Source organism: Notamacropus eugenii, chromosome 5, assembly GCF_028372415.1.
Source record: "Notamacropus eugenii isolate mMacEug1 chromosome 5, mMacEug1.pri_v2, whole genome shotgun sequence".
Taxonomy (NCBI): Eukaryota; Metazoa; Chordata; class Mammalia; order Diprotodontia; family Macropodidae; genus Notamacropus; species Notamacropus eugenii.
The window spans coordinates 408,031,330-408,050,318 of record NC_092876.1 but is presented as its reverse complement, the minus strand read 5'-3'; the positions used below and the strand labels follow the sequence as shown (position 1 = coordinate 408,050,318).

Below are 18,989 nucleotides of genomic sequence, written 5' to 3'. Positions count from 1 at the left end.
TCCACCTTGGAACTGTGACCAGGTTTCCTCTTCCTTGTGGCTGATCATAAACACTCCTTTTCTCTGGAACTTGGATCCAGAACTGCTTATGGGCAATAGAGTTGCCAGTCAGCACCAGTAAAGGGTAGCAGCCAGCAAAAGGTACCCTGTAGTCTTTTTCTGACCAGGTATCCAATCCCCTTACTGTCCAGAAGCTGCTGCTGGGCACATCCGCCTCCAGGGCCCACTACTGCTTACTGCTGTGTGTGCTCCCGATGGACTCACCACTCTTATGTCCCCTGATGACCTCCTGAGTGGTCTTAGACTGGGAAAATGCCACACTCTGATCTTTTGTTGGCTTTGCCACTTCAAAATTTGACTTAAGTAGTTACTTTAAAGTTATTTAGAAGGAACTTTGTATGAATTCAGCTGAGTTGCTGCCTGTGCTCCACCATCTTTGGCTCCTGAACCCAAATTAATGTCTAATTAGTAGAAATTCAAATCCAGTGGACAAGTGATTTTGGGACTCGGGGATCTTCCACTGAACCAGCCTGGGAAGATGGTAGCAAAGAAATTTGTGGTGCCATATTCCCTTATAGTAGGAAAGTAAGGCCTGAGGAGAGGACAGTATGTCACAAATTACCCTCATCTCTCTCATACTGTTTTGAACTTTTCTCATACTGGAGGGAATCATCATTACTCCTTGATGCTGCTAAACCCTTCCTAGGTGCTTTCTCTGTTGCAAAAAACATTATCCACAAACTTTCTGTATAAATCCTGTTCCATCAGTTCTTTGACTCTCAGTGAAGAAAGGTCAGTTCCTAATGAAGAAGGGCGATAGCTGCTAAACCTTACGTTGAACATAACTCCCTATCCTAGCTCTTGGTGCTTGGGGTAGGCACACATACCAAGTGGGGACTCTTGGACCAGTGGTCATGGACAGCCTCTGTAGAGACAATGACCAAGTTCTGCTGTCTTGGATTTTTCGAGGGGTCTCAGAGCAGCTTCCTTCTTTGCCTAAGCCCACTACTTTCCTCTTCTTTGCCATTCACAAACTTATATTCAAAATCAAATCAATTACAGGTTATAACCCTCTTTAATAGCAGACCCTTATCAGAGATATTGAAGCAAAGATTTTTTTCCCGTAATTGACCGCTTCCCTTATTATTCTAGTTACATAGATTTTGTTAGGGCACAAGCTTTTCAATTTCATGTAATCAAAATTATCTTTTATAGTTGCCTCAGATCTTTTGTGCATCTTTTATGTGTCAGGCACTCGTGTTAAGTTCTGGGAATACAAAGAAAGGCAAAAACATTCCCTGCTCTCATAGAGTTTGCAGTCTGACAGGAGACAACCTGCAAACCCCTATGTACAAAGGGGAGTTTTGTGTGTATGTGATATATATACACATATAATACATAAATATATATATGTACATACAGATACATATCTGTCTTGTTAATATGACTGATTAATACATATATAATAAATTGGAACTAATCTCAGGAGGTATCCACTAACTTTGAAGGTGTGCTTGGAAAAGGCTCATTACAGAAGGTGCAATTTCAGTTGATGCTTGAAGCCAGAAGTCAGACAGGGAAGGAGAGAATTTTAGGAATAGCCACTGAGAATGTTAGGACAGAGTGCCCTGTATGAGGAGCAGCAGAGAGCCCAGTGTCCCTGGATTGTAAAGTAAGTGAGCGAGGGGGGAGAGAGCTTAAGAGAACTGAAAAGTTAAGAGAGTATCAGGGTATAAGGAGGTTTTTATGTTTGATCCTGGAGACAATAGAGAGTCACTGGAGTTTATTGAATGGAAGGATCATATAGTCAGACCTGCACTTTAGGCAGATCCATTTGATAGTTGAGCGAGTGAAGGATGGGCTAGTAAACTATAGTAAAAATTGAATTCCTACTTGAGATTCCTAGAAGGAATGTTAGTAATGTTAGTAAGAAGGATAGAGTGAGCTCTAGAGCCAGCTGCTTGATATAATTTTCTTAGAAGAAATCACCTTTAAAAAAATACACACAAATACACACATACTCAGTTATCTGGTAACACTGGCCTCCTTTCCTGTTTGTTCTTTCAACAAAAACATCAGCATTTTCCCAGTGAGCGTTTTCACTGGCTGTACCTCATGCCTGGAATACTCTCTCTCCTCATCTCAAAATCCTGGTTTTCTTTAGAGTCCCAGCTAAAATCCCACCATTTGTAGGAAGCCTTTGTCAATCTCTCTTAGTGCTTATACCTTCCCTCTGTTGACTGTTTCACTTTTATCCAATATATATCTCATTTGTACATGATTATTTCCATGTTTTCTTCCATATTGGATTGAACTTGAGAGCAGGAGTTCTCTTTTTTCTTTATTTGTATCTCTAGCACAGTGCAATGCCTGGCATATAGAGCTTAATAAGAGCTTAATAAATATTGACTGACTGTGTAGCATCCAGCGTCTCTGGGTAAGTTATTGTCCAAAAGTGAACTGTGCATCTTGAAGATAGGATGAAATGAGAACATGTCCTGTAAGAGAGGTACACTGTGTGCTTTGTGATAAGCACCAGGCAGGAGGTTGGTTTGAGGGGAGTGGTGTGGGTGATGTCAGTGTTCTTCTCTAAATAGTAATTTTTGTTTCTGTATTTGTTTCTTCTTCATCAGAGTAATCCTAGTGGTCCAGCATGGTATTGGTGGCTCCTGGCTGTGTTGCCCTTAGAAAACCGCGCTCAACTTGCTATACTTGGTATGACATCCCTTAAAGATCGTCTAATTGCCATCAGGCGTGTATTAATATTTGTAACACGTAAAAGACCCAGATGACAAGGGCTAATTTATAATCAGACAGAGGACAAACTGAGATTTCTGTCTCTCAAGATTGTTGGAAACCCTTATGCTTTTAAGTGTCAAGCACAGGTGAATAGCCATCCATTTTGGTGTGTGAGACACACTAATTATAGGGTAACAAAATGGACAATTCATTAAACTTTGAACCCTACTCAGAAGTGAAAACACTGTGCCTGCCATCCCGGTGGAACCTGAGCCTCTATAATGTAATTCTACAATTATAATGGAGTCCATAGATGTGGAAACAATTTAAGAAAAACTCTTCATAGTAAATGCTTCTAGCCTGCAATACACTGTGCTCAAAGCACTGGAACACCACAAGTGGCTTATGTGCAGTTTGAATTTGATAGGGAAAAAGAACTCCCTTGACAGTAAAATCTCTTGCTAAATTAGGTGTATTTGCCAGAGGGAAACTAAATTTTCATGTGGCAGTAGTTTTCCCAGAGCACATTACTGATACACGATGTTGCCACCCTTTTTTGCGTTTACGAAATATTCTCGTCTGTGAAGTTGAGTAGTTAAGGCATTGTCCAGTGAAAGCTATGTAATGTCTACATAAGTGATAGCTACTAAATAGAGCTGTATTTAGTAGCCTGTAGTAGTCCCTAGTGTTGTAATTTGCATGTTGTCATCAGATGAATGTCAAAATACATCTGAAAGAGGTGTACTTTGGAAATAGAAAAAGCTAAAAGTAGCACATCTGGTCAGAAGTTAGCTTTCAGTAAGGAATCAACAAGACCCAGGTAGTTCACTCCATTTCTAGGGATGTCAAATGTACAGCCTGTAGGCTGGAGCTGGCCCACTAAACATTTAAACAATATTAGTAACCCTGTCTTATTAATTCAGTGGATGATGTGTATTTTGTGAATATTAGTCTAGCTCACCCTTATTTTCATAAGCAGAAAGTTAGTCCATCAACAAGATTTGATTTTGACACCCCTCCTCTACTACATGAAGATGTTAAAGGCTGCTACAAAATAGTTTTCTGTTTCAGTCAGATCCATGGAAAGCTTATAATTGTGTGTGATTGGTGTGGGTGTGTAAGCATTCTGCAAGTTTCCCTATAACACCAGCTTAAAAATCTTAACCCTTGTTTTTAGAAGTAGATAGGCTACAATAATCAGAACAGGTATTTAATAAAAAAGTATGCCTGTATGTGCCAACCTAATACATATTATGTTTGGAACAGTGTTGGTTAAAAGAACTATTTAACCTGTAATGGTTACTGTTCTGATTTGCATATCAGTTGGTGCATGTGGACAGATTCTTGGTCCATGATACTGATGTTCTCAATATAAAAGAAGGCATAGACTTTATGTAAATGAAAGGCAAATCTCACTTCAAGTTTTGTTATCCTCATTCAATGTATATGGTATTTGGTTTTTTAAAATATATTTCATAATACCAAATGTTTCTGGTTTGTCAGTCCGTTAATCAGAAAATTAGGAATTTAGTAAAATGACAGTATTACTTTAGCTCAAGCTGTATGGGTTTCCAATACATAACACGACTTATACAAGCAGAAGGTTGGGGGTGGAGTAAATTTGATCTTTCCAAGAGACGTGGAAGGTTCCTGTGCCATGTTATACTTTTTAGAAAAGGAATTTTGAAAATATTTCATGATCAAATGTTTAAAGTGCCTCACTTGCTTATTTTGAATTTCTTATCTCAGTACAGATGTAGTTTAAAATCAGTTTGCCCAAATCAGTTCTAAAATATTGCATCAATAAAAACATTTAACAACTTTAACAGTATTCAGCTTTTTGGGGCATTGAAGTCTTTGGTCTTCTAACAAAAACAAAAAATCAAGTGTGTGATGTTCCAGAAAGCTTTTATTATAAGTGGTTCATAAAAATTGATAATATGCACTGAATGTTCTGTATCTTTTTTCCTTCTGGAAAATATTTTCTATCTTAACTCCATATACTTGTGAATGTTATTAAAATTTTTAGGCATATAATTTATCACCAGTGGCATAATAACTCCAGTAGCCTTTCTGAACATCAAGTTTCCATGGTTAGAGTAATAAAAGGGTTACCTCTATCAGTGCTCTTTCCACTAATATTTAGGAACTGTCGTAGCATCCTCTGCGCTGTTGAAATATAGCTCATAATTCTCAAAGAAATACTTTTATAGGTGAGTTAGCATCATTGTTGCTGGTTTTTTTCTTTTCCTTATTTTCATTTATTTCTATTTGATTCTTGCCAAATCTATTCATTTCTGTCTTCCTTCCTTTCTTTAAAAGTTGATACATGCTATACAACAATGCTCGTGCACATCAAAGCAACACACGTGTTTTTGCTACCAAAGGAAATAGGTAAAAATCTTAGGACCCTGTTAAAAGTTCACAATTTTAGTGCTGTTGCAAAATACCAAGTCCCATATTCAGCAACACCAGAGTACTTGAAGTACACTTGGATGACAGATGACTTAACTTACCAGAAAGCCAGCTTTATATTTGCCACCATAATTCTTTGAAAGAAACCTTCAAGTTAAATACAAAAGAAAGAAACACCCAAACTTCCATTCGCTGAAATTCTGTCCAAAACTTGGGAGCATTAAAAATAGTTTGGGAAAATCTCAGAATGAACAGCTGATCAAACCTGTTTATTCACTAACATTCGAGACACCACAATTTCTTAGGACTCCTTGAAAACTACTCTAACCTGTTACTCAAAGCCAGAGCCTTTCACTTTCATTTTGAAGTGAGTTTTCTTGAGCAGTATTGTTTTAGTCATATCAGCTTAACAGCTTCTGCTTTTTCTTTCTTTTTAATAAGTATTTTTAACTTGTACTAAATTTAATAATAGTAGTACAGATTCTTAGGGTGATTTTTGTTCCCTGAATACAGCTAAGCTCTCTGTTATTTAACATCCTTTAAACTGGAGCTGACAGTCTGGTTATAATAGTAGAAGAGCATTTGGAATGCGGAGGGAGGACCCACTCCATCAGTACTTGTTTTGTTACCTTCCCGTGCCTCAGGTCCTTTATCTGTAAAATTAGGGGAGCTGCATTCAATGGCTACTCAGACTCCTTCCACTTCTCCCAGTGTTCTCCCTAACCAAATGAATCTAAGGTTGCAAAAGTACAAAGTAAAACTTGGTACTAGCTGCAATAGCATAAAAGTTCACAAGATGAGGACATCTCCGCTTCAAAGTAGAATCACTTTTCCTTCAAAATGAGATACCTACACTTGTCTTTCCCAGAGCAAAAGTTAGACTTTTTGGCAATTGTAAATAATGAAAAGATGGAATGTTGAGACCTGTGCCCGCAGTCCCAAGGTAAGATTCTTTTACTGTATAAAAAATGGGCCAATGTTTACCCATTTTTAAGATTAATAAGTACTAGAAGCTGTTTGTTTTGCAGTAAATAACCCTTTATGAACAGGAGATTAAATATATGTGAAAGGTATCAATTTTGAAAAATTTTTGGAAGGAATATCTGAATCAAATTTTGTTATTAAAAGTCATTGGAATTTAGTAATGTATGCATTATAACTGCCATAGTAGTAGCTATCAGTCAGAACAACTATTCTTTAAAATTGCCAGATAACAGAGAGTTTACTGTAATGTTTAAAATTTTCCCTATTGAAGTAGTTCTGTGTTTCTAACTCCTCTAATCTTTTTTCTGTTGTCTTTTCTAATCACTCTAGCTAGGGTAATTTCTACCAATTCAACATTTATACCCCAAAGTTGTTTGCTTTATCCATCAAATAAAGTTATAACCTAAACAAATTTGAACAGTAACCTTTTAGGAAGAGAAGAATTGTGACTGGAAATGATAAAAAAGGAAAGACAGTCCAGGAAGTTTGAAGTAGAAAATTACGGGTAATGAATATTTCTACAGAGCTCATGGCGTTATTTTTCCTAAATGGGAGTCTCTTCTCCCATGAGATAGCGTAGGAGTCACAGATTGGCAGAGGCAACTGGTGATTCTCTGGGTATTCTCTACCCAGCATCATTTTCCACTAAATGGCATAACAGTATTTTGGATAAGTTTTTTTCCTGTTGCCTATTAGAACCTGACCCAGAAACACACAGTCATGAGTAGGTAAAATGGGAGCATTTCTCATATTGAGCCATCCATACAAGGTAGAAAACACTGAACCCTGAAATGTTACTGATTCTCACCTCCTTTTCTCACTGGTGCTAGATATTTAATCCTGAGCAGTTTGCATCTAACTCTTAGGAAAGGACCAACTGAAGTACTCAGAAAAAGTTTAAATATTAAGAAATGTTGACCCAAGTCTGACCAACCCATAGAATAACCTTTCAGTAACAGTTCTGCCTTTAGTATATTCTGCATTTTATAAAATATTATTTTGGCATGAGATAGTCACATAAAAGTGCCACAGCTCCACTCTGGCAAAGTTGGGGATCATAATTTATGCCAGGATAGATGTGTATCTGGATTCAGCTAATGGAAGACATCTATCCTTGGCAAGTAAGTAGAAGTGTGGTATGTAGGAAGACCTTGTGACTGCAACCACCCCAACTATGGCATTTCAGTGAAGAAGCCACTTGTCTCCACCATGAAGTAGAAGAAAAGCCTTTGGTTGCATGAAGGATTAAATATTAGAGGTGTGTACTCAAGGTCAGAAAGTTTGGAAACCTCTAGGTAAGGGAATTTGGACCAAGATTCTGCCCTGAATACATTGCCCAATTAATGAGGCTGGATTGGCAAATAGAAGCCTTTAGAAAGAAAAAATAAAAATCAGTATTTAACATGAATAGACTCTTTAACTTTTTGCTTTTCAGGGACCATTTTTTAAAAAATGCCATTTGGGGCCTTTGCCATCTATCATAGTAACACAAATAGTTTGTCAAGCTTTATACTACTAACAGTCTGATCAGTTACAGACTTTCATACCTCTCACTGCGTACCCCCACACAGTTTTCACACTGAAATACATGGAAAAACTGTTCTTGCTAAGATGGAAAGTTGTATACTATATTCATATGTAGCTTTCATGCTAGTGGAGTTGGTATTGGTAGCGCCTTAATTTTGCAGTTGTGAAATGATTGTACCATTTAAGAATCTGATCTGTATTTTTTATATAATTAAGTGAGCAGGTTTGAACAAGTAAGTTTTAACATAGATAAACTTGAAATGAAATCATGCTCTTACCTGTTTAAAGATAGACAATATGTTCTTACATCTGTGTAATATAAATTATTAATCTGCGCCTTCTTTTATATTAAGTATAAGACAGGTCCATGTTGTCATAACAGTGTTTGGCGTTCTTGTTGCATAAGTAAAGCCAAACTGAAATGCTGCAATATTCACTTCATGTATATTTGTAATATTCATTGGAAATGTGTATTTAATTTATGTGATGTTTGGAATAAATAAATCAAATTCTCATTGTTGCATATCTGCTGTAATAAAACCTCTTGTGAATTAGAAGTTAGTGACTTGGAAGTGAAATCCCATTTACTATCCTTTCCTTACCCTCTCCTCACATGTACTGATTATTCTTTACCAATGTTTCTTGTAGCCTGTTTTCAGGCCCAAAATGAGGATGATAGATCTAGAAGTGGTCCAGATCCTAGAGGCAAATGACCCAACCATCTTATTTTACCCTTGAGAAAACTGGGACTCAAAGAGGTCGACTTGTCCAAGGCCACACAGGGATCAAGCATCCAAGCCAGGGCTTGTTTGACTCTTAATGGTGTCCAGGCCAGTGAAGATAATTTCTCCTTTTAGGACAGTACGCTGTCTTGAAGTTGTTTTGCTTTCTTTTGACTCCCCGTCTGGGCAGGATCTTGGGCAGTCCACAAGCCATTGTTTGATTTTTCTTGGAGCTCTGTTACTAATGCAGCAGCTCGAAAGGGCTTTTAGAACCACAGGGTCTCCTGCTGCTGGAGGGTTCCTCGTTTTTGCTTACGTAGATGGGATACAACACTTCTCTTTGCCTAAGACATTTAAATAGAAAATGAAACATCAGGCTACCCATCACACTCAAAAATTGGGTGTATTGAAACCACAAAGTATGGGAAACTTCCTGTTTTGGTGATTTCAGTATGTTTCCACAGTGCGCAATGTGAATATAAAATAATCTGCTAAAGAGTTAATTTGTCCATCTTGTGTTTGTAAAAAATGATTCACACTAACTTAGATCTTGTAAATGAGAGAGCACTGATCTTAGAGCTGGGAGGACCTGGTGTCTAGTACTGGCTCTGTGACCCAGACGAGTGTCATCCCTGGGGCTCTTTGGCACTCCTGGTGTCACACTCCGAGCACCCTTATGTTCTGCAAATGTTTAACAAGATAAATAAAAGTATAATACAACATCCATAATGTTAATTTGTAGTTTTCTAAATCAGTATGTGGCCCTCAAGGATCCATTTCTATTGGAGTTTGATACATGTGCTGTAAGACTTTGTACCACTTGTGAGTTGAATTGGTAGAGGAACTGCCTCACCTGGGAGTTACCTATACCAATGCAATCAGAGGTCCAGTTTTGCCCCCGTGTTAGCAATGGGTGTGTTATCTCATGCATCCTTAAGGCAATGGTTGTATTTGAGAAAGAGCTCGCATGCCGCCCATCTCCTCCTACACACATCCCTCACATCATACAAACTTACTAAGTGCATAGGTTAGTTTCTGTCAATTCTTTTTGTAAATTCCTGATTGTAGTTCGATGCAAAATTCATTGTCCAATATTTCCCATTTGATTTCAGCAAATATTTCTAGTTTACCTACGTTATGTTCCTCACTCTGAAACCAAAAAAACATAGAATACAACCCTTTCCCTTAGCTTTTAATCTCTTATTGAGGAAACAATTTCCAATAATGAAACAATTAGAAAACATTCATGATAGTTTTCTTGAAATGCTAAATCATGTATGTTAAGATAGGCCCAAGCTTAGGGAGTCAACAGGAATTCATAACAACTGAGTCTGTATGGCTTTATTCATTATCATCCTTGAGCTTTGGCATCCCTTTGAGTTAGATACTATAGGCTCCTCTCTAGAAGTGAGAATATGGGAAATATGGGTTAGATTCAAGGGTGGGGAACCTGTAGCCTTGAGGCCACATGTGGCCCTCTAGGCCACAGATTTCCCCGTCTCTGGTAGAGGAAGGTTATGTGAAGGAAGTCAGTGCTTGAGCTGGCCTTTGAAAGAGGGGCAAGATGTGAATAAACCAGAATGATATGGAAGGCATTTTAAGGGGAAGGGAGTAACAGTTGACAAACAGAGACAGAAGTGAAAAGCAGGGAACAAGCATTTTTTAAGTGCCTGCCATATGCTAGGCACTGCTAAGCATTGTAAATGTTAATCCTCACAACAACCCTGTGAAATAGGGGCAGTTATTATCTACATTTTGCAGTTGAGGAAATTACAAAGATTAGGTGACTTGCCCAGAGTCATAGAGCTAGTATGAGATTGGATTTGAACTCGTTTTCCTGACTCTAGACCCAGTGCTCTATCCATTGCATCACCTAGCTGCCATGTTTGTTGGGGTTCCCCAGAGGTAAAACAGAAAGGAGACCAAACGAACTATGGGAACCAAATCTGTGAACTGAATGCATGCTTTTTGTCCTAGAGGAATATTGGAAGACACTAGGTTATTTTTGGCCCAAAAAAGAGCAGACAGGCTGGATGTGATAACTGTTATCTATTATTTGAAAGGTTGTAATGTACAAGAAGTTGAGTGATAATGTTACATAGCCCCCGAGTATAAAACTGACAAGTTGGTGATTTGAAATTACGGGAAAGCATATTTCAGATGAACGTAAAGGTGAACTTTGTATTAGAGATTACTGAAAATCAGATGGATTAAGGTAATGAATGAGCTTGCCGTTGCTGGAAGTACTTCAGGTTAGATATCTCTTAGGAACGTTAGGAAGAAGGTGGAACTAGAGAAGGTAAAATTCCTTTTAAGCCTTGAATTGGCCAGGAATGGGGAACCTGCAGCTTCGAGGCCACATGTGGCTCTCTAGGTCCTCAAGTGCAGCCCTAGTTCAGCCAAAGGGCTATACTTAAGGATCTAGAGGACCACATGTGGCATCAAGAGCACAGGTTCCTCATCCATGTTGTATGCATTCCCCTTTTACTCTTAAATTCCATTTCAGACAGCCCTTTGATGACTCTCATGTCTTGAATTTCACCTTGATTTATGATAGTTTAGAGACTTCAACTTGAAACTACATGCATATCAAGATTATTTTTAAAAATATTTTCCCTCAAAAACACTTTGTGTTGGTACAATTAATTTAATTTAATTTATTACAATCTATTTTATTAAAGTTCTATTTGTTTTCTTTTGTTTTAATTATGTCATGGTTATTAAGACATTTCTTTTAAAACTAAATTTTTAGAGATCGGAAATACCTGCTGTCCACACTCATTATGTCTGAGGTGTTCAGAAACTGTTGTTGAGTTACGGTATCATATGACAGCAGCATAAGGCTACTGGAGCTTCTCACATTGGTCCTAGGCAGAGTGTCTGCATGATGGTGCTACTATGTCCTTGGATGCTGTAAACAGTATTAAAGACCATTGAAAGATTTTGAAGCTTGATTCAAGTATCCAGTGAAATTGCATACCATGCTTTTTGTAGAGGAAAGTGCACAGGAAGTCCCTCAGGTACATTTGTTTGATCCTGGACATTGAAATGCGGTGATGTGTGATGAATGCAGTTGTAAGAAATTAAATCTGTAGAGGTCATACTCATAAAAATATTGAGCTATAAATTAAGGAGGCAACATGCTTCACCACCTCTTTTGTTGGATAAGACAAAATTTAAACTGAACAAACTTCAGATTCAAATAGATACGTATAACAGGATCTTCAAAAAGGCTTTCTATCAGTAGACGCTTCATTTTAAAACTTTCCCCCATTTTAGTGGCAAATGCCCACTGACTCTTGGACAGTGCCACAGAAATACATAGAGCTGAGTTCTTGTTAAAACAAACATAACATTTTCCCACAAAAATGATTAATATGGAAATGTTTTATGTGATTGCACATGTGTAACCTATATTGAATTGCTTACATTTCAGGGAGGAGGGAAGAGAAAGAGGAAGAAAATTTGGAACTCAAAATATTTTTTAAATGTTAAAAAATTGTTTTTTACATGTAATTGAAGAAAAAATATTAAGCAAATTTTTTAAAAAAAGAAACTTTGCAGGGTTAGGTTTCATTTATTAGTACTTTTATGAAGAACCTCCAAGCCCAAAGTGGAAATATAAAGAATGACAACAGGATCAAGCAAAGGATGCCATTTTGGTTCAGTTTACCAGCATTTGGTGCTAAAATTAGCATCCTCTAAAGAGCCAACCTAGAGTCAAAAGACTTGAAATCAAGACCCTGTTACGAACAGCCAGCAGGCCCTGCCTCTTACCTTGGGCAGGAAACATCTCCTCCTTGGAGTGTCACTTTGATCAGCTTTACAATGACAGTAATAATATTTGAAACTGTTATACCACATGGGGAGAGTGCTGTGAGAATCAAATGACAATGTGCAGGGAAGCACTGAGGTCATGAAGTCCTTTGTAAATGTAAACTGATTTCGGAGGGGGTACGTTAGAATGGGAAGATTGATGGTCTACGAGTAGGGCTTCCTGGGTTTTAGTCTGCATTCTGCTACTCACCATGTAACCATGAGCAGTCTTCTCTGGGCCTCAGTTTCTTCATATACAAAATAAGGTTTTAATATTTGTACTATCTGCCTAAAAAGGTTTGTGAGAGGATATATAAAAACACATTACTATGAATTATGATGGATGGAAAATGTTATAAAATTTTCAATAGAGAAAATGTTATAAAAGAATTTTAAAATGTATGTGTGTAATTTCTACTTGTATGTCCACATATTCAGTATTGGGAAATAATTACAGGCTGCATTTCCCAAGAGATGTAAAGTAATTGGTAGAGGGAAGACACAGACACAGACACAGAGACAGACACAGACAGACAGACACACACACACACACACACACACACACACACCAAATAAAACTTGGGAGGGATTAACTGCATTATTGCTTGCTCTAGTCAAGACCAAATACGGTAGCTCAATGGATAAAACACTAGGTCTGGAGTTAGAAAGGCTTCAGTTCAAATCCAGTCTCAGATATTCACTAACAGCGTGACCCTTGGCAAGTCACCTAACCTCTATCTGCCTCAGTTTTCTTATCTGTAAAGTAAGAAAAATAATTGTACCACCCTCTCAGGGTTGTCATGAAGGCCCAAATTAGGTACTTGTAAAAGCACTTTGTAAACCTTACAGCTCTATACACATATGAGGTACTAGTAGTAGTAATACTACTACTACTACTACTAGCACTACTACTACTTTTTCAATTTGTTAAAAGGCTTCATTATGTTCCCTTAAGTTTTTGCTTTTACAGATGGTATTTTCAAATTAACACACCATTTCCATGTTTAAAAGAAGTAGAAGAGCAAATAAGATACTAGTGTGGTGTGATGAATGGAGTTCTAAATTTAAAGTCAGCCCTGTTGCACACTGTGTGGCCATAGGCAAGCTATTTAATCCCTCTGAGCTTCATTCCCTTGATCTTTGAGCATGGCAGGGTTGGACTAAACCTCTGAGGTCCCTTTTAGCTATGATATTTCCCTATGGTGATGGAAGAAAAAAAAATCCTCAGTGGCAGAAGTAGGTCTCCTTCCTTGCAGTTCCATATTCTTTCCCTTACACCATCCTGCTTTTTGACACTCCAGTTCTAGGCTTGGAGTCAGACCTCCATTCTCCCCCCGCCCCCCCACTTCAGTGCTTGTTCATACCTACAGGACTTAAAGCCAATTTTAAAGGGCCTTTAATACAGATTCATCAACCAAAGTAGGCATTCTTGGAAATGCTGTCCATGTTCATGAGCTAGTCTGCTGTTAAGTAATTTCTCCAAAGGTTTCATCCTTTTTATTTTTCATCCTTTACTTCATTCATTACTTTTTCATCCTTTCCATGGAAAGGAGAAGCAAGAGAGTTTACTGGCATCTTTGTGCCAAGGATCAAACCCTTCTATGACTAAATCTACCCTTTGAAGGTTTCCCCATGGACATCTTGCATTCCCTTCAGTTTCATTTGTGATAATTTCCTCCTCTTCTGATCCTTACTCCCTCACTGTCAAAACTCTCATCTGGAAAGGATCAGGTAGTTAGTTGCTTTCAGTGTTAATTTTAGTCAGCCTGTTAAATCTCCCATAGTTATTTGCCCCTGTTCTTAATTGTGGAGTGTAAGACTTTATTTCCTCCTTGTCCTTTTAGCCATTGTCTAGATATAGGGTTCTTAATCTCTTTTATGTCATGGACCTCTTTGGTGGTCTGTCAAAGCCTATGGACCCTTCAGAATAGTTTTTTTAATGCATAAAATAAAATGTGTGAGATTAAAAGTAAATCAGATGTGTTAAAAGTTTCTAATTTTTTTTAAGTAAATGGATCCCAGCTTATGAACTCCTATATTTTAACGTTTCAGAGAGCATGTGGACATCCATCCTTGACAAACCTGCTTTGTTTCTGGCCATACATCTCTCCAGTGACATCTTTCCCTGATGCAATCATTCTTTGGTCAGATGTTGCACCCTACCCATAACCAACCTATACCTCTCCCTTGTCTTCTCTCTTGCCCTTTAGGTGCTGCACAGTTTTAATTCTTTGGAGACAAGTACCCTCTGACTCCTAAGAGCTATAGTGAATATAGGACTGTCATCTTTGCCCTAGGGCATTGACGTGGAAAGGCAATGCCTTCCTCTCCAGGAGACACTGCCCCCTGGGCTGCCACTCTGGAATACTTCTCCCCCAGTTTGCTCTCTCATCCACCAAAGTTCTTGGTGCTGTGGTTCCCCTTTAGTGAAGCTGCCCATCCTCATCTAACTCCCACAGGAGCGAGTCAGACTACCCCTCTCCTTGAGTAACTGCACCCATAGTCTGTCCCTGTTTCCTATTCCCCTTCACCCCCACCTCCACCTACCATAGTCTTAGCCTGCACTTCTTCACACTAGGTTTGTTTCTCTTAACCCTTTAAAAGTCTTGGTCTTGCTTCATTAATATCTTCTGGTGCTTTGTCATGGTGTAGTTACTATAAATAATTTCAGTTGAAAGAGATCTTAGAGACCAGATCCTATAGTGCAACACCTACCTGAATAATAGTAGCAGCATTTACATAGAGCCTCATACCAGCCATGTTGGGGGAGGTGTTGTCATTATGCTCAAGTTATAGGGAGTCCTGTGACTGAGGCTGGTGCACAAGTGTCTGACACAGGATCAGAACTGGTCTTAGTGACTCATAAGTTCCATGTTTTATCCAGTGTGCCACCCAGCTGACTCAGCCAAGCAAGAATCTCATCCAGCAACATCCTCCAGCAAGTGGTCATCCAGCCTTTGTTTGAGGACCTCCAGCTAGGGGAAATCCACTACCTCCCAGGGCAACCTCCTGTCCTACCTCTAATTGGGAGCCATTTTTTTCCTTGCCTTGTCTTCAAATCAACCTCTTCGCAGCTTCTCTCTATTGCTCCCAGTCTTGTCATCTGAGATCAGAAGGCAGTTGAATCCCTTCTCTATGGGGACAACTCTTCAAATATTGGAAGGAAGCTGTCATCCTGGATCTGCACCTTGGGTAGGGAGGCAGGTCAAGTGGTTCCCTTGTAAGCCTCAGTTTCCACCTCACTTCTGTTGTATATAAAGCCATAAGACATGGAATGTGGAGTCAGAACTTCCAAGAACTGGGTTCAGACCGCAGCTTTGCCACTTACTTTTCCTGTGGCCTTGAAGAAGTCATCCATCTCCATTATCAACTGTTTTTGCCCCAGGTAAAGATATACCTAGTTACAGGTCTGCTTGTTGGGTAGGGCATACCTAGCCCCATAACACTGGAAGAATGTTGATGTTAACAATTCCCTAAAATCATGCAGCTTTTATGAACTGCCTTTTGAGAGCTGGTGTCTTTGACCACAGGATATTACATTTTTAATAACTTTTTTTTTTTGGAAGCACTTGGGCTTAAGTAACTTGCCCAGGGTCATGCATCTAAATAAGTATCTGAGACCAGATTTACACTAAGATCCTCCTGACTCGGGCTAGTGGGCTGCCCACTGTGCCACCTAGCTCTCCATGAATAATACTTTTAAAACAGTACAGTGATTTCATTACAGGAATACTGTTTATCACTATGTTGGGGACGCAATTCTGAAAAGGTCTTTCAAGTAGAGAAGATAACGCCTGCATTATACCTTAAGGAGTAATCAACTGGTTACAAAGGACTTAAAAAATAGTAACTGACATACAAGGCATATGTTGCCTCATTCAAGCCTTACAGAACCCCTAGGAGATGGGCATGCCAGATACTTATCTTGATTTTTCAGGTAAAACTGAGGCTCAGAGTGGTTTGCCTAGGTTAAAACACCTGATATCAGAATCAGAGGGCAGCTGGGTGGTGCAGTGGATAGAGGACCAGCCCTGGAGTCAGGAAAACCTCTTCCTGAGTTCAGATCCAGCCTTAGACACTTATTAGTGGTGTGACCTTGTGCAAGTCACTTTACCATTTTTGCCTCAATTTTCCTATCTGGAAAATGAGCTGGAGGAAGAAATGGCAAACCACTCCATTATCTTTGCCCCAAAAACCCCAAAAGGGGTCATGAAGAGTCAAACAAAACAGAAAAACGACAACAGAATCAGGATTTGAACTCGTCTTCCTGATACCAGGCAATGCTCCATCCATTCTGCCATGTTGCTCTTCAGATATTATTTGATCTTTATGGTAACCCTGTGAAGTTACTAATGCAAATATTATCATCCCCAATTTAACCTTGACACTGGTGCTTAGAAGGCACTTACTCCCAATTGAAGCTTTTTCTTTTGAGACAGGATCTGTTTCGTCCAGGCTGGCAGTGTGGTGACCACTTGTTGATCCGCTCCCCCCCTGCTGATTACCCTAGGAGTTTTGACTTGCTCTCTTTCCAACTTGGGTGAGTTAGCCCCTCCTGAAACAGTATGGTGCCCCCTTGCTCTCATTATGCTCTCACATACTGGTACCAGACTTAGTGTAGATGCCCAAACAGCTTAGCACCACACAGCTCAGAACTCTTGAGCCCATGCAGTCTACCAGCCTCAGCCTTCTTAGTAGCAAGGATTACTGGCATTTGTGGCCTGAACTGACTCCTAAGTCTGGTGGTATGGTTATCTTTGTGACTGAACAGTGCCTTCTTCCCTTTCTTGAGAGCTTAACTTTCTAAAATACGTTGCAGTAATTGAGTTTTTCACAGTTTTGGACCTCTCTTAAACCCTGATTTAAGCTACTACTTAGAGTTAGTATTCTCCATTGTACCTTATTGTTACAGCAGACCCATGAGGTTGGCAGAGCAAGTGGATATCCTCCATTTTAGAGATGAAGAAACTGAGATTGAATGAATCCAGTGCTCTTAGACCAGGCAAGTCATATCATCAGAGATGCAGATCTGGAAGAAACCTTAAAGTTCTTTCAGGAGAAACCTTAGAATCCTGAGAAAATCAAGACTCAGAGAGTTTGTGACTGCCTATGGACATGCTAGTAAGTAGCAGAACAGAATTTGAATCCAGAGTCAGTGTTCCTGCCACTGTACAACACTGCTCTTCAGGTAGAGTTAGTGAGATTTCCTTAAACTGGCAGGAAACGAGAAACAGCGGAGAAACCAAATGGAGCCAGAAGGGGCTTGATTTCTTACCATCTCAAGAATGAGAAAATGGTTGACACCCTCCTTCCAAGCCCCTCAGCAGGATATGGTTATACTAGGAGCAGTCATACATGCAGGTAATTAAAGTGCATTGAAGTGCCAAAATGAATAGTGGTTCCCTGGGGCAGACCCTAATACAAGATGAATATAAGTAGGTTACAAGGCCATGGGAATTCTGTACCATACCTAGTTTGTAGCATTAAAATTAGCAATGCAAATAGGCCACAGTTAGTTCAAACCCAACATGTACAGCAAAAATATTGATCTCTACACAGTTCATGTGAGCAGACATCTGAAGTTCAGAGTTCTGTTCAGCTACTGAGATCCCTAAGGTTTTCCTTAGGTAGAACTTTTTTTTTAATTTCATTTTTGTTATTGTGAACTTGATACACCATGGGTAGCATAGTACTACAAGATACAAGGATCATACCAATACCAATCAGAAATGATTATAGTCAGCATTACGTAGGACTTTGCAAATGTTTTAGAAATAACATTATTTTACCTTCACAACTGCCCTGTGTTGTTTAGTCATGCCCAACTTTTCTTAAAACCCCATTTGCGATTTTCTTGGCAAAGATACTAGAGTGGTTTGCCATTTCCATCCCCAGCTCATTTTACAGATGAGGAAACTGAGGCAAGCAGGGTTAAGTGACTTGCCCAGGGTCACCCAGATGGTGTCTAAGGCTGGATTTTAACTCAGGACTAACTGAATCCTGTCTAGTTGCTCTATCTACTGCACCACCTAGCTGCCTGCCCTATGAGGTCAGTGCTAGCATTCTCTCCATTTTACAGAACACAAAACTGATGCAGTCAGGACTTAATTGCCTTGCACAGAGTGAGATCTGATTTGAACTCAGGTTCTTTTGGACTCCAGGTCTAACATTCTCTCCAAGACGTCAAGATATATTTCATCAATCTGAGAACCAGGGTTGATCAAAGCTGGAATAATATAATTAGAACACTTTTTCTCTTTTCCAAGTCAGGAAATTTTCTGGGCTTGCCTCTTTCCTCCCTTCCTTGCCTTGCCCTCTACCCACCTCCTCCCCTCCCCCCCACCTCTCAGCCTCTCTGAGTCAGGCAAGTATTTGTTCCACCCTAAGGACTCTGTGCTGGAAAATCTTAACTGCTGTCCTCAAAAGAGTTAAATATTTCTTAGCTGAAGTATGAGTCATTTGTCCCTGCTTTCGGAGCTGGGCTGCTGAGAATCACGTATTTTACTGGAGTAGTTCCTGGAACAATCACTCCCTGCTCACATCTCAAACTCACTGGCTGGCTTAGTTAGAAGTGGGGTAAAAGAAAAAAAATCATCTCTGGAAACAGAACACCTTAGTTTGCCTGTGTTTGCAAGGCGACTCTGGGGAGGTTGAGTCTGACTCATCCAAGAGTATAGGTCATTCCTCACGTACAATTGAAGTCGGAGATTGGCCATAAAAGGGGTGTGTGTGTGTGTGTGTGTGTGTGTGTGTGTGTGTGTGTGTGTGTGTGTGTGTGTGTGTGTA

At 39.3% G+C, this 18,989-nt stretch overlaps 1 protein-coding gene across 1 annotated transcript in view; it reads left to right on the top strand.

Moving 5' to 3' along the window:
- The window catches only part of LONRF2 (LON peptidase N-terminal domain and ring finger 2), a 106,763-nt gene extending 102,538 nt beyond the window's left edge, over positions 1-4,225 (top strand). The window contains exon 12 of the mRNA XM_072614666.1: positions 2,634-4,225. Within this exon, the coding sequence (XP_072470767.1) occupies positions 2,634-2,792 (159 nt within the window). The 3' untranslated portion in view covers positions 2,793-4,225. The remainder of the gene's footprint in view (positions 1-2,633) is intronic.
- Positions 4,226-18,989: the final 14,764 nt, after the last annotated feature.